The sequence below is a fragment of the Euleptes europaea genome, chromosome 2 (assembly GCF_029931775.1).
Source record: "Euleptes europaea isolate rEulEur1 chromosome 2, rEulEur1.hap1, whole genome shotgun sequence".
NCBI lineage: Eukaryota > Metazoa > Chordata > Lepidosauria > Squamata > Sphaerodactylidae > Euleptes > Euleptes europaea.
Genome location: NC_079313.1, coordinates 35,465,124 through 35,479,740, shown reverse-complemented (window position 1 = coordinate 35,479,740; position 14,617 = coordinate 35,465,124). Strand labels below are relative to the sequence as shown.

The 14,617-nt window shown below is 42.2% G+C and overlaps 1 protein-coding gene across 1 annotated transcript in view; it reads right to left on the bottom strand.

Moving 5' to 3' along the window:
* CRB1 (crumbs cell polarity complex component 1) overlaps nucleotides 1-14,617 on the bottom strand; it is a 168,632-nt gene that overhangs the window by 41,014 nt on the left and 113,001 nt on the right. The window contains 2 exon segments of the mRNA XM_056867569.1: nucleotides 198-751; nucleotides 10,365-11,318. Of these exon segments, the coding sequence (XP_056723547.1) occupies nucleotides 198-751; nucleotides 10,365-11,318 (1,508 nt within the window).

Here is a 14,617-nt window from a genome sequence, read left to right as displayed (position 1 = left end):
CCAGCCCCCCAGATGTTTTCTGGTATCGGTACCCACAAATTGTAAGGTGGTTTGGCAAAATCTGATCTCACTTGCCTGTTTCGGATCCCAGGTTAAGATATTCTTGCTGTCACATGCTGTTTTGGAGTGTGGTTAGTTCAAAAGAGAATTCCGTGTTGCAAACATGGAAACAGCACTTTGAGAAGCAGTTGCCTTACCTTGCAGAGGTTGTCTCCAATGCAGCCCGGGGCTATGTTGATCAGTGTTCTGTTGTTGACTGCAGAATTCGATGAAGCACTGACAGGGAAGAATTCCAGCGGTTGGTTGCTCAGTCTTAAATCTTGGACACAGCCTTTGAAATGCCCACCAATTACACTGGTTTCTTGTTCGTCTGGTAACCCTCCAACATAGAGAATAGCTCCGCTTTGGATTTCTGTTACTGGCATAGAAATGTAGCCCAGATTTTGAGATGACTGGAATAGTTCAGCCTTGTTTGACTCTATTTTTAAGGATATTAAATAGAAATGTCCATCATTCACTGGCTGAGTTCCTGTGAGTTTGTCGGAACTTGAGCCTGACATGATGAGCTTCCCGTCTTCCAACCAGACCTTTAGATATATGGATGAATTCTTTTCCAGAGCCAATAGCAAGCCAGAAGGCTTGCGTGTTCGTACAAACATTGATATTGTCACACCTTCGTGGCCACCACTGTTAATAGCAAAAGCAGCATACCCAATGTATTCCTCATGTCCAAATCTTCCTGGGGTGTATTCTTAAGTTTGTGTGACAAAAAGGAAAAGAGAAAATTATGCATCTTTAAGGCAGAGGAATTGATGGCAGTGTAGATGTTGCAAAAAGACAAGGAACATCTTGTGTTGGGAGCAAATTAAATGCCTATTTGCATTTTCAAATGGCTAAAATGACTAACTCTCCTGTCCAATTTCAGCATGGCAAATTACTTATTGGGCTTGTGTCAGAATAACTAACTTCAGATCATTAGAGCCAGAGGGAGAAGTCTGAAGTACAGAGGAAGCGCAAAATCTAAAACACCAAGACTGGGGGAAGAATTGGGGAGAAATGGGGCAGATCCAGAATGGAATGTGAAGACTAAAGAGATATATCGAATCTTGTATATTATAGATGGAGCCTGTCATCAAAATTTGGCAGTCTATTGATGGAACCTTTTGGATTTTAAAGTTTACTTGATTTTTCACATTTCTGTGCTGGTAACCTAAAAGTTATGTCAACATAACTTATATGTTTACTGTAATAGGTATTACAGTTAGGTAGGTTATGTTCTGTTAGGGTTGCCAGGTCCCTCTTCGTCACTGGTCGGAGGTTTTCAGGGCAGAGCTTGAGGAGGGCAGGGTTTGGGGAGGGGCTTCAATGCCATAGAGTCCAATTGCAAAGCATCCATTTTCTCTAGGTGAACTGATCTCTATTGGCTGGAAATCAGTTGTAATAGCAGGAGATCTCCAGCTGCCATCTGGAGGTTGGCGACCCTATGTTCTGTAAGCTGTTTTCAAAACTCGTGTGGGGAGGAATTTGTATATGACATAGTATAGTTGTGACATTCAGAAAGGAAGTACAATTTTTTTTATTTATAAGATTATACATATAGAATTGTATGTGCTCATGCTCAGTTTACAAGCTTGTAAGCCCCGTGTTGCAGAGTGGTAAACTGCAGTACTGCAGTCCAAGCTCTGCTCACGACCTGAGTTCGATCCCGAGGGAAGTTGGTTTCAGGTAGCCGGCTCAAGGTCGACTCAGCCTTCCATCCTTCTGAGGTCGGTCAAATGAGTACCCAGCTTGCTGGGGGTAAAGGGAAGATGACTGGGGAAGGCACTGGCAAACCACCCTGTAAACAAAAGTCTGCCTAGTAAACGTCGGGATGTGACGTCACTCCATGGATCAGGAATGACCCGGTGCTTGCACAGGGGACCTTTACCTTACTGGGTTCAGTGGAATGATACTTTAGTCCTAGCCATGTTCAGCGTGTCCTAATGTTCATTTGAAATGTAGAACTATGACAGGGCATCACAACTGTAATCTCAAGAACAATGTGTGTATTTTTGAGATGAAAAGCTGTAATTGGCACCACCCATTTAGACCAAAGGAAACAGCAATTGTGCCTTATTGTTGTCCTGGTGTGCAGCATGGAGCTTTTTGGAGCAAAGGAATTCCCACCAGCACCCTAGGCTTGCCAGGTCCCTCTTCGCCACAGCAGGAGGTTTTTGGGGCAGAGCCTGAGGAGGGCAAGGTTTGGGGAGGGGAGGGACTTCAATGCCATAGAGTGCAATTGCCAAAGTGGCCATTTTCTCCAGGTGAACTGATCTCTATTGGCTGGAGAGCAGTTGCAATAGCAGGAGATCTTCAGTTAGTACCTGGAAGTTGGCAACCCTACCCCACCCCTAGTTTTGGATTTCCCATTTCATCTCAAACATTAAAAAAATCCAGAACTTCACACAGAATGTTTTAATGGTTTGGATGCTGTGCATGAAATATGGCCCATTCTTTTGGAAGAACAAATGAATTTCTCCCGTCCTTAGTGGTTGACAATCTAGAGTTTGGAAGGAATTCCCTCCCCACATCCCCAGTTGGTTAAGGACCAAGGATATTGTTTGCCTTTCCCTATAGTATATGCCTTGGCTTGTTTTCAAGACCCCATTAGACCTATGGGCAGTTACATTTTAAAAAATGCTATCTGTGTCTTTAATCAGGAGATGGAGTTTGAAGTGCAGCAACCAGAAAGTAATGCTCTACTGGCTACGCAAGGGCAGAAGGCCATGGTCCTATGAATATCACGACTGGCCAATGCAGGGGCTTTATACTTTTGGCCAATCATGGGGGCTAGTGTTGCATAGCCCCATTCCCATCTGTATCTGAAGAGAGTGCTGCAGAGGCCTTAGCACACATACTCCCAGGTAGTTCTCTAGAAGATATCCCAGTCTAAGGAAACGTGATTCTTGGTTCAAGTCCTGAAGTTCTGGCACACAGTGTTTGAGCCAACTGGAGATGTTTGCTGTGAAAGCACCACCTGACACAAGGTGGTCAGGATTATATCAGATCTGCTTTGGACTGCTGGGTAAACAGCACTGCTATGCAGGAGGACATTTCTGCAGAAGGCTTTAAGGCATAGAAGAGCCTGCACTTGCATGCAGCTCCAAGAAGGTGTTCCACCAAACCCATGGAGGCAAAGCCAGTGGACACAAGCTTCTATACGTGCGGTTGAGTATCTAAGCAAGGCTATTGTTTCACCCCAAGCCATCTGCTGTATTTAATAGACTGTGAGATGCTGATCAAATATTTGCCTCCCCTCTCCATTTTAGATGTTGCACCACTGAATTTGTGGGACCAAATTTCTTCTAAAAATCTTTTTAGTTGGTATTTGTCCCAGGAGATCCAGTTGCAAAGGTTCCCTGTTGATAGGTGTGCTGTATTGAAGTGTCCTGTTTGAGGGATAATTCTTATGCTCAAGAATGAAACTGCATAACCCTTTGACTGATTTGTTCTAGAGCTGAAATAGATCTCAGTGTGACTCAAATACTAGTCATCTTTAAATAGACCCCCCCAAAAAATTTCAATTGTTTAAGTAAAATTGCCAAACGTAACACTTCTCTGCTCATTCTCAGATGGACTCTATGGCATTGAAGTCCCTCCCCAAACCCTGCCATCCTCAGGCTCTGCCCCCAAACCCTCCTGCTGGTAGTAAAGACTGACCTGGCAACCCTATCCAGCACCCTAGCTGCCTCATTAGTAGTTCATTTTGTAAATCATTCTTAAAGTGTAGGGTAGATTGATTATGGGATTTCTGTTCATGGTATGCTTACTGTTTCCTGAACCTTGGAAGCACTGATGTGAGAAGGAACCCCATCATTCACATAACTAGTGTAGAACTTCTTTACAGACATTACTGGTGCCTCATGGGACTGGATTGTGAAGCAGCTTCCATTTCACCCCAGTAATATATTGATAGCTCACAGGGAATAATCAGAATATTCTAAAAATATGTGGTATGGAGGGGGCAGATTCACAATGAAGCAGCTTCCATACCATGTTAACATATCAGTAGACTATACAGCCAGCCAATGTGGTATAGGGAGTGAGATTAGGATCTGGGAGACCCAGGTTCAAATCCCTACTCTGCCATAGAAACTCCTGGGTGAATTTAAGCCAATCTTACACTCTTAGCCTAACCTGCTTTGCAGGGCTCTTGAAGAGATGACAATGGAGAAGAGAATGATATATGCCTCTTTGGCTCCCCATTGTAGATAGAGCCGGGGTATAAATATCTAAATTAATAAATAAGACTACCATAACTGCCTAATCAAAACTAAATTGTTTAATGTGCTACTGTTTCATATACCAAACAGCATTAAGCAAGTTTCTTACACACACACACACACACACACACACAAAACGGTCTCAGGGAGCTTTATAGTCATACTTTTCTTTTATATAAAAAATGGGAGTAAAGCCTCCATAGGCCAAATCTTTTGCCTGCAGCATTTTGTTTTAATAAAAAGGTTACAGGACCCATGAAAACAGGGGCACTCTTTGTGGAAACCCTGACAGGCCCTCTGACTGTTGTTTGCCTCCTATCTGGCTCAGGTTATTTAATGGGGGAAATAAATCCCGGACTTATTTCTGAATACTCATTTTCATACATAACATGTGAAAAAAATGTTTTAATTTTGTGAATGAGATTATCTTAACGTTCATTCTTTATGTGCTTGTTAAAAAATATAGCGGACAGACATAAATCTTTCACCCTGTGTTGAAACGGGTGTTTTAAGCATGAAAGGTTTTTTAACTTCTTCTCTCTATTAGGGGAGTACTTGAAAGACATTTTTCATGTTGAAGAGAGAATGCTCATGACGCTGCTAAGTCAGCAAGTAGCAGGGAGACTTGCAATGTTATAAAACAGAGTAAAGGAAGAGAGGTTAGCCTTCAAAAAGGTAGGATGGCAAGCGGAGCAGTTTTCAATCGCGAGGCTTCAAAAGAAATATTGGATCTGGTCTGTGGTTTGATGGGCATTTAGCATAACCTTGGTCAGTATTAACCTCTTGAGCCATTACATCTGGATGATGTAAATAAACCAGCACGGTCACTTGCTGTTTACTTTTGTGCGTATAGAGAAAATGTTGCCTGCTTCTATTAACTGCTTATTTTTTCTAAAGAACGGTAACATCACAAGGTGTGTTTGTGTGCATGTAGACACTCACACAGAGTTAGAGATGTATACATGTGCATAATAGGGCTGCCAGTTTTAATCAATCAAATCTTAATCAATGAACACTATGGTTGATAGATGATTAAGGGCCAGTTTTTACTAGTGGGTCTGTAAGTTAAGAACTCAGCAGTTGTTTTACTATACCATCCTATGCAAAGTTACAGCAGTCGAAGTTCATTGATTTCAATGTGCTTAGACTGGAATGACTCTACATAGGATTGCATTGTTAGGCTATTTATTTTATATTTTATTTATCTAGTATCTAGTGTGTCAGTGTAATATTGAATGTAACAGAAAATATTTTAAAATGTGTTTTTCCTTCTGTTTAGGTTTTTTTTTAAAAAAAATTGAATTTGACATGATTTTTTTTTACTTCCTTCAGTCACTGGGGTTTAGGTTTGGGTAATATGACTAGTTGATGGCTTAAACCATTAACAGGCAAATAGTTGATTACGCAGACATTCAGTATTTAGTTCATAAACCTCTCTCTCTCTGTGTGTGTGAGAGAGAGAAATAAAGAAATGCTTGGGATTAATATATTATGTTTTGTGGCAGAGATGTACCAGTGTCCTATTTTCAAACTCTCCTAGAAACCATTGTTTCTATCTTGGATCAGATTTTGCATTTCTAGCTTGTCAGGAAGTACTAAAACAATTTTGGGGTACATGTCATGTACCATATTTAGGAGGGAGGCATTCAATTTCCAGTTTTTTCAAGAAATCGGATGTCTTCGACCAAATTTGCGTGGAAGTAAACTTTGACACTCGTGTGAGCAAGACACCGGATCAGTCAGTTCCAAGGATTTCTGTCTTCGAATATGTAAGTGTTGAATTAATTGTTGAATCAAAATGGGTGCTGTGAATTGTGTAGAATATTGTGGTCATCAGGGGGACAAAAAAAGTCTAAAATACTTTCTAATCATTTGCAACAGTCCTAATGGAAGCATAAGCCTTCCTTGGAGTGGGATGGTTTTAATTTTGCTTCATATAAAGAGGCAAACATATTTACCAGATGCTGTCCTCTCCTCCAAAGTTGCTGTTCAACCTTTCAGATAAATTACTGCTGAACTTCAAAGCCGTCTCCTACAATTATGGCTCCTGCAATGTCATTTTGCAATAGTAATAAAAAAGGTAGGTGCATACTGTGAAGGGCAGCATATGAAATGACATAGTATTTGTAAAATATTGAAATGCATTTTGGAGCTGAAGCTTTCTGAACAATTATGTCCAGTAAGTCCCTTATACCAAATATCAGCTGGTGTAAATCCATGTAAGTCCACTAAATTCACTGCAACTGTGTTATTTAACATCTGCTAAGGATATTGTGCTTTGGCTTAAACCAAGAGTTAGGGCTTTTCATGTCCCTCCTCCTCCGATTCCTACCTGGATTCACTGCGATGAATCTTAACTCTGCCAGATATTTCTGAATATGAACTGTGAGCACAATTCAGCCAAAGTTAACTGCTTCAAAAAAGGAACTCTAAATCTGTGGCAATGTTGATAGGCTGCTACACTATACATAGCTTGCTAAGAAATTTCAGTTCGGTCAAGACATTGGTGGCTAATTTTGCACAATAGTATGTTATCTCCTGTGTTTTTCAATTGATGTGGTAGCGGCAGACACATCACTACCTGTCCCCTATAAAACAGGATGAGAAGGGGAAAATGTAAAGTGCATATGGGCAAGCATAGAAGGGGAGCCGAACGAATCCCTTGTTTACACTCTTCTACCGAAAAGTTTTTCTCCTCAGCCATTTTCTTTTGGTGAGGCGTAAATCAGGAAGTAAATCATGCTGGGAGATGCATTTTTTGGGGGTGGGAGCGTGGGAATACCCCAATGGGAATAAGGGCTTAGTTCCCCTCTCCTGACCACCATGCTACACTTGAAATGTTTCCTCTTTGCTGTATAGGAAAAAGTTAGTTGTCTCCCCCTTTTATGTAGCACAACGGTGGTTGAGGGTTCTAGATTTCCTGTTTGCTTTTTGTAGTCATTATTTTGATTTGACTGTTTTTATTTTATAGTTTTGCCATGTTATTATATACCACTTGGGGCATAATACACCAAAAAAAAGTTTATGTATACATATATTTAAAATAAAAAATAAATCACATGGAATTCATCATGTGCTTAAAAATTATCCCACTGAAATTGGCCCTATCTGCCCTATCTCCACTACAGCACTATACTGTAAAATAAATTCAGGGCTCTCTTGTGAGTAGGTCTAGATGCTTGCAATGGGGCCAGAAGTTCAGAGGATGGGCCCAGACAATGGGGATGAGTGGGGAAAGAGGTAAAGAGAGCTACTATTTCATTGCTTTGTTGGAACAAAAGGCTAGAAGCAGAGGAAGGAATTACTACAGCTCTGTCTTATAGGGACTACTATTTACTTCTCTGAATGCTGTCTAGCAACTACAAAGCCTAGCATGGATTTTCAACTGGTCTCCTGCTAGGGTTGTCAACTCCAACCTGGGAAATTCCTGGAGATTTGGGAGCAGTGCCAGTGGAGGGGAGGGGGAAGAAGCTCAGCGGGGATGTGATGCCACAGAGACCACCCTCTGAAGCTGCCACTTTGTTCAAGGAAACGGATCTCTATAGTCTGGAGATAAGTTGTAATTCTGGCAAATGGCAGGAAGGTTGAGGGCGGGGACATGGAGGAATGTGATGTGGTCTGCGCTGCTGTGTCACTTTTGGGGAAAACCCAGAATTGAAATAGTGGCACAGACAAGACCACTGGCATCTAGGTCCTGTAGCACTGACACTCTAAGTCAGCCACAAGTTGCTAGCAAAATGATGCTGGGGTATACTTCAGATCTGAGACTGGGGGCCGAGTCGCTGTTACAAGAGAAAAAGCACACTGCTGCCTTTCTGGTGTGGGAAATTGTTTGGGTGAACTTGCTGGCATGTGGCTTAGGCCCATTTGAACCATGCCAGTTGGTCTGCTTTCCTGCTGCAACCATCCCCTGTATCTCATTTCAGCGTCTGGGGAACTTGGAAAACATTCTTGTGAAAGAGAGCTTAAAAGGCTGCTTGCCTGAGAAGCAGCACAGGGGGAGTATGCTGTTTTCCCCTTCTTTAGGGAGACATTGCCAACAATCTGCATCACTACCTCAGACCTATTTCCATGTTGAACAACGAACACCGCTCAAACTAAATTCTGTTATGCTTCAAGGCTTGGAAGCATGGGGTCAGTACTAGATCACTCTATGTTGACTTTCCTGTTTAGTGTGTAGGCGAAAGCTGAAGCAATCCTGAAGGGGGGGGGGAAAGCTCCTTAGGAGCCAGCATAACCCCACACTGATGTGAGTGCCCCTCTAACCTGGGATAAAGAGCACTTATGCTGTCCCGGGGGCAAACATGCTGGAGTTGGGGAGCTGCAGAGCTGCACCAGCCCCCATCGCCAGTGCAGCCACGCCAGCAGGGAATTCCCAGAAGGCAAAACCTCGCACTGGTGGGGCATTCCCCGGGTGCTCCTGGAGGGTGGAGCTGCCTTTAGGCAGCGTCCTAACCCATTTTGCCCCAGGAATGCCCCCCTCTGGCGGTGGCGTTTCTACACCACCTTTTTTGATGACGTAGCCTCACTGTTTTCAATGGGGGCATTTTCCTTTTATATTTTGAATTCCTTTTATTTTATTTTCGGCAGGCAGGAAGCCTCTGTAGAATTGGCATGGCTGCTCCACTCCTGGTCGTTCCCTAACTGCCCCTCCTTCAGGAATGGGCTGGAAGAGAGAGAGATGAGGAGAACAGTCTTTTTTGTATTCTGTCATCAAATTCTTATGCATGCAAGACATCTTGTGATATAGTGAGGAAAGCAATGTCCATGACAGCTAATTTACTTGCCTTTTTTTTGGCTGACAAGTCACAGCTGATTTATGGCAACCCCATAGGGTTTTCAAGGCAAGAGACTTCAGAGGTGGTTTGCCATTGCCTGCCTCTGCATCATGCCCTTGGTATTACTTGAATCTCTCCCATCCAAATACTTGTCGGGGTCGAGGCTGAAGGTGTGTGACTGGCCTTAGGTGACCCATCAAATTTCCATGGCAGGGTGGGGAATCGAACCTGGGTTTTCCAGATCCTAGTCCGATACTTTAACCACTACATCACACTGGCTCTCAACTTGCTCCTATCTTATTTTGTTCACATCTAGATCAATTCCAAATACACTCTGCAGACAAATTTATAAAACTGAAAGGAATTTTGAATGTTAATACTCAAGCATTTGATTTAATAGAACTCAAGAGATCAGACTGAAATTTAAAATTTGAAAATTAAAGGGACTTTCAGATCCTGAATGAGTGTCACAATTGGAAGATTGGTTATATCTGTGTGAATGTCATGTCTCATGAGTGTGTGTGAACTTTCTAGCTATAGTAACAAGCTTGAATTTCAGCTCAAAATATGCTTTTGAATTAAGTTCAAAATTTCAAAATGCAAATTAAACATTTGAAAACATTCACATATCTGTGTCTTTTGCTTCAATTACTTGATTTCACGTATCTGCAATTTTCCTGAGGCGTAGTTATGTTATTCATTGGGGTGGGCAGGATGGGAATCATAACTCACCAATAGACTATTGCCATCTATGATGGACTTGCTAGTGCCTGAGGTAGTATAAATTCAGAGGCATAGGTTGTAAGGAGAATCCCTAGAGAGAAACATCAGCCCCTCCATACCCATGGTTTCATGTGCCAATAGTATTTCTCCTCCTTCTCCAAAACTGTAGTAAAATGAGCTAAAGTCTGTTCCATTTCTCCATTCATTTATAAGAAAAGGAGATTAAAACAGAATGATCCTTGAGAAGGAACTACAGTATCCTCACAGCTGCATAAAAGTCATATGTGAGAGAGAGAAAAGAGACTTGCCTAGGGCAACAAGATAGTTTTAAGCCAGTACTGACTGCTAACAAATCTCTCAACAAAGATAGCAGCTACATGTAAGCAACAATTGGTATATCTTCATGTAGGTATGGTGCATCCGCAGCATCTGTGCCATGCTCATACAAAGATGGTGGAGGTGCTGTGAATTTGCTGCCTCTATCTTAGTTGAAGGATTGGTGGCAACACAGCTGAACCATGGAGCACAGTAGTCCGCCCACTCATGTTATATGTTATCTCGGCTGAAAATTAAAGCACTGAGGTTGGGGGCTTCTGCTTACCTGTTTCACAGTTTGTCCCAGTGTAGGGCCGGAAGCAATCACACTGATAACTCAGCCACAAGTTGATGCAAAGCCCCCTGTTCTGACAAGGGTTGAGTTCGCACCAATCCTTTTTAGAACAGCCTGCCTTGACATTTAAAGATGACTCAGATGACATGTTCTCTGGGGTAATAATATTCAAGTCTATTTCAATGTCCTGAAGACAGCCTACAAATGAAGGTGCAGAATGCATATTATAGATGTTCAGCAGAGAGTCACTGTTCCTGTTCCCCACTGGCAAACCACCCAAAAATGTGCTCTGAAAAGCAAACATCAGCTGATCGCTATCTATTGCGGCAGCAGTTTTACTGAGACATGATCCTAGACAAGAGCTGTCAAGTAACTTAAGAGTAACAGCCCCTGCTATGGTTACCTCCACTGAATGCCATTCACCATCACTGACATTGTGTGCTATATGCAAAAGGGTCTTTGATTGGTTATTGACTTGCACGGATAAATGCAGGTAGCCATTCAATATCTCCAACTTCACAAATGTGTCTTTGTCCCCTCGACAAAATATAAATGCTGTTGGCTGAACAGTCAGAAATCTAAGGTTTATGTTATAGAAAAAGTTCTCCACAGGGGCTGTGATGCTGTTAACCTGAAGGAACCCATTTCCCTGAAAAGAAAACGTAGTCGTCGTTTCACAGTGCACTCCGGTATATCCAGATGAACATAGGCAACTAAATCTGTGTTGTCCGTTTGTGAAGTGAGGAATACACAATCCTCCATTTTGACATTTATGCTGAACACAGCCAACAAGAACTTCTGTACAGTTCCAGCCACCATAAATCACCCCATCGTCTTCTCCAATCGGGCAATGGCAGGTGTAATTTCCAAGAGAATTTTCACAGGTTCCTCCATTTTGGCAAGGATTCATGTGACATTCATTGATATCTTCTTCACAGTGAATACCTGCAAGGAATTAGAGAAGGCACTGATTCTATGTGAAGCCTTATTAAAAAGTGTAGTTACCTATCAAAACAGGCATATGGCAGTTGTAACAATGCAGGATAAAATGCAAGTGTCACAAAGAATAGCTGAACATTCATGTCAGAATATTTCTTTTGTCTGCCTTAATAATGGTGTTGTCCTTGATGTTGCCAGTGGGTTGGATCCAGTGATCTGTCAGCAGACATTGCTAATGGAGCTTTGCCACATTTTTCTTCCGCCTCCCGGTAGATGTTGATTCCTGGGGTTGCTCCGCCTGACATAGACTAATAGCCAAACAGGTAGGGGGGCTGGAGAAGGAATTAAAATTTCTCCCCTTCTTTCAGCAGAGCTGCACTCAAAGAAAGGAAGAGGCAGTTTTGTCCTCTTCCCCCACTTCAAAACAGTATCCCATGTGCATGGTTATTAATGGTTATTAATCTATCTGGATCCTGTGATCTCAGGAATCAAATTTCACAGGAGTAGAAAGGATGGGGGTGGAGTGGGCAGTAGGGAAATGTGGCAAAGATCAGAGCTCCTTGAGCTGGTGGGCTACTGGACCCAACCCAATTAATTTATGATTATTTGAGTTACCTTTTGCCTACTTGAAAATTCACTGTGAGCAGCTAATAAATGCCCATTAGAAAACAATATCCTCTAAAAAGCAATTTAGAAAAATAACATCGTGACTGGAATATCACATCAAGACTGGAAGGTTCCAACTGCCTGTGTGTGTATTTTGAGGCCCAGCTAACAAGGAGGAAAAAATTATTTTACACTGGAACACCATAACTGATTCTGTTTCTATATCACATGTCCAGCGAAGGGACTATAGTAAGAATCTTTGATGTTTTTGCACATAGATATAGAACTGGGTGAATTCCTCATGTAGTTGGCATGACTGGGGCTCTCCTAAATTTCATGATGCTGTGTGCACAAGCTGACAAGCCATAGTGACCTACCTCAGTTACATTTCTTTTGCTAAAGTATGTCTCATCTTGCCTTCATGAATCCTGACAACACTCCAGTTAGGTTCTCAAACTGAGAAATGTGGATTGAAGATTCTAGGGAGTGCAATGGCCTTGTAGTAGTGGAGTCTTTACCCACAACATCAAGGGATGGATTGAATATGCCCTGATAGAGGACCCTCACTGATCTATCTGGGTTGGTGCAGGTGAATGATAAGCTCAGCTCAGTCATCCAACCTGATTTGGGAAGAGGGAACCTAGAAAAAGCTTCTAATTTGTTCTGATGGTTCCTCATGCATTTTGTAAAAACAGTAAGTGACAGATCAAGGTCCAGTCCACAGCTGAAGCAGGGCTACAATCACCCAGGGGTTGTGCTCTTGGGTAGAGGCAGAAATTAGAGTCTTAATAGTTAGAGAAACCTTTAAGTCGGAATTAAGGAACAGAAATTCTAACCACCATTCTTCTATCTTCAAACTCTGGGGCTTAACCACGGGGAGCTGCCATTACCTTTTTTTTCTAGTCAATAGGCCATCCAGGGACAAAGCTTAAAATTATGCAGGCATGCGGTTGGCCAAATTTTGTATTCAATTTAGTAAAGTCCCGCTTAATGGATCGGTTGGCCCTGATGATGTAGGCGAATTTACCTTCATTTCAAAAAGAGGCCACAGTGTGATTGACTATATCCTAACCATTCAGAGATTGTGTGGAATCCTTTAGCGTAGGCGACTGTATTGTTAGTGACCATCTCCCTCTGATGATGAAGTTTAATGTAGAACTCCCTTTGTTTCCTCCCGTTTTAACTTTGGGGTTGGAAAAGGAAACAGATAATTTCCCAAGAATTCACTGGTCACCAGATGTAATTCAAAAGATATCTCAATTACTTAAAACTGGAAAAATATCTGAGTACAGAAATACAATAATTTGCTCAAGGGATCCCAGGGAAGCTGTTAATCCTTATGAAAATTTAATTACATGCATAGTTGATTCAGCAAAACAGTAATACAAGGGGCAGACAGAATTTTTAAAAATTCCCACAGATACCTGGTTTGATAAGGATTGCAGGGCCTTAAAAACTCACATCCATGACATCTATCACCAGTATCGGAATTCCAGAAATGCCCTATTACCGATAGAATATTTCAACCTGAAGAATGTATTGCATCAACTTATCAGAGATAAGAGAAGGGAATACACCTATAAACAATGGGAAAATCTCTTTCAGGCCATAAACTCCAACAATTCGAGGGCATTTTGGTCATTAGTCTCTGGAACACTTAATCCCAGAGGCCCAAATATGTCAAACATCTCACCTAGCAATTGGCACCAGTACTTTGCAGAAGTATTCGATGAGGTTGGACTGGGCAGGAATGAGCTGTTACCCCCCCCCCCCCGCCGCCAGCTGAGACTCCTGAGTGCCGCCTGTTTCTTCGGAAGAAGTGGTTGAGTTAATCCAACACATAAAACTGAGGAAAACCCCAGGCCCGGATGCTCTGGGCCCTGAAGTACTTAAAGCAGATCCCAATTGGTGGGCCCCTGTATTGGCTCAATTGTTTACTTGGGTAGATAGAACTGGCATTATGCCAGAGGCATGGACCAAAGCAATATTGGTGCCCATACATAAAAAGGGAGACTATACAACTCCAGCTAACTTTAGACCCATCAGTCTCCTCTCAGTTGTAGGGAAACTCTATGCCAAACATCTATTGAATAAACTCTTAGCTTGGATGGCAAAACATAAGACTCTAGGCCCTGAACAAGTGGGCTTCTGCCAGGAGAAATCCACTCTAGACCACTGCATTGCACTTGCACATCTAGTTAACAAGTACGCTAAGAAAACCAACACCAAGTTATACTCAGCTTCCTGGACCTTAAGGAAGCATTTGATTCAATTCCGAGAAACCTTCTATGGGATAAGTGAATGAGCTTGAATATCGGCAAGAGATTAGTATTCCTAATCAGAAGGTTGTATACCAACACAAGTTGCCAAGTCAAGTGCACACCACTAGGCAAACTATCCCCGAAAATCAATATCAATAAAGGAGTTAAGCAGGGCTGCATCCTGGCCCTGACTCTTTTCAACCTCTTCCTAAATGATCTGGCTACTGCGTTAAGAGAGGTTGACGGCCATTGTCCCAAACTCAGCTCCATACACACTCCCCTGTTACTTTACACTGACAATGCTGTGCTATTGTCATGCTCAACGATTGGCTTAAAGAGATTACTAAACCGGTGCCATGAGTATTGTACTGCAAATGGTCTGATGTGGAACTATGCAAAATCTAAGGTCCTGGTATTCTCAAATTCCTGGAAACCACT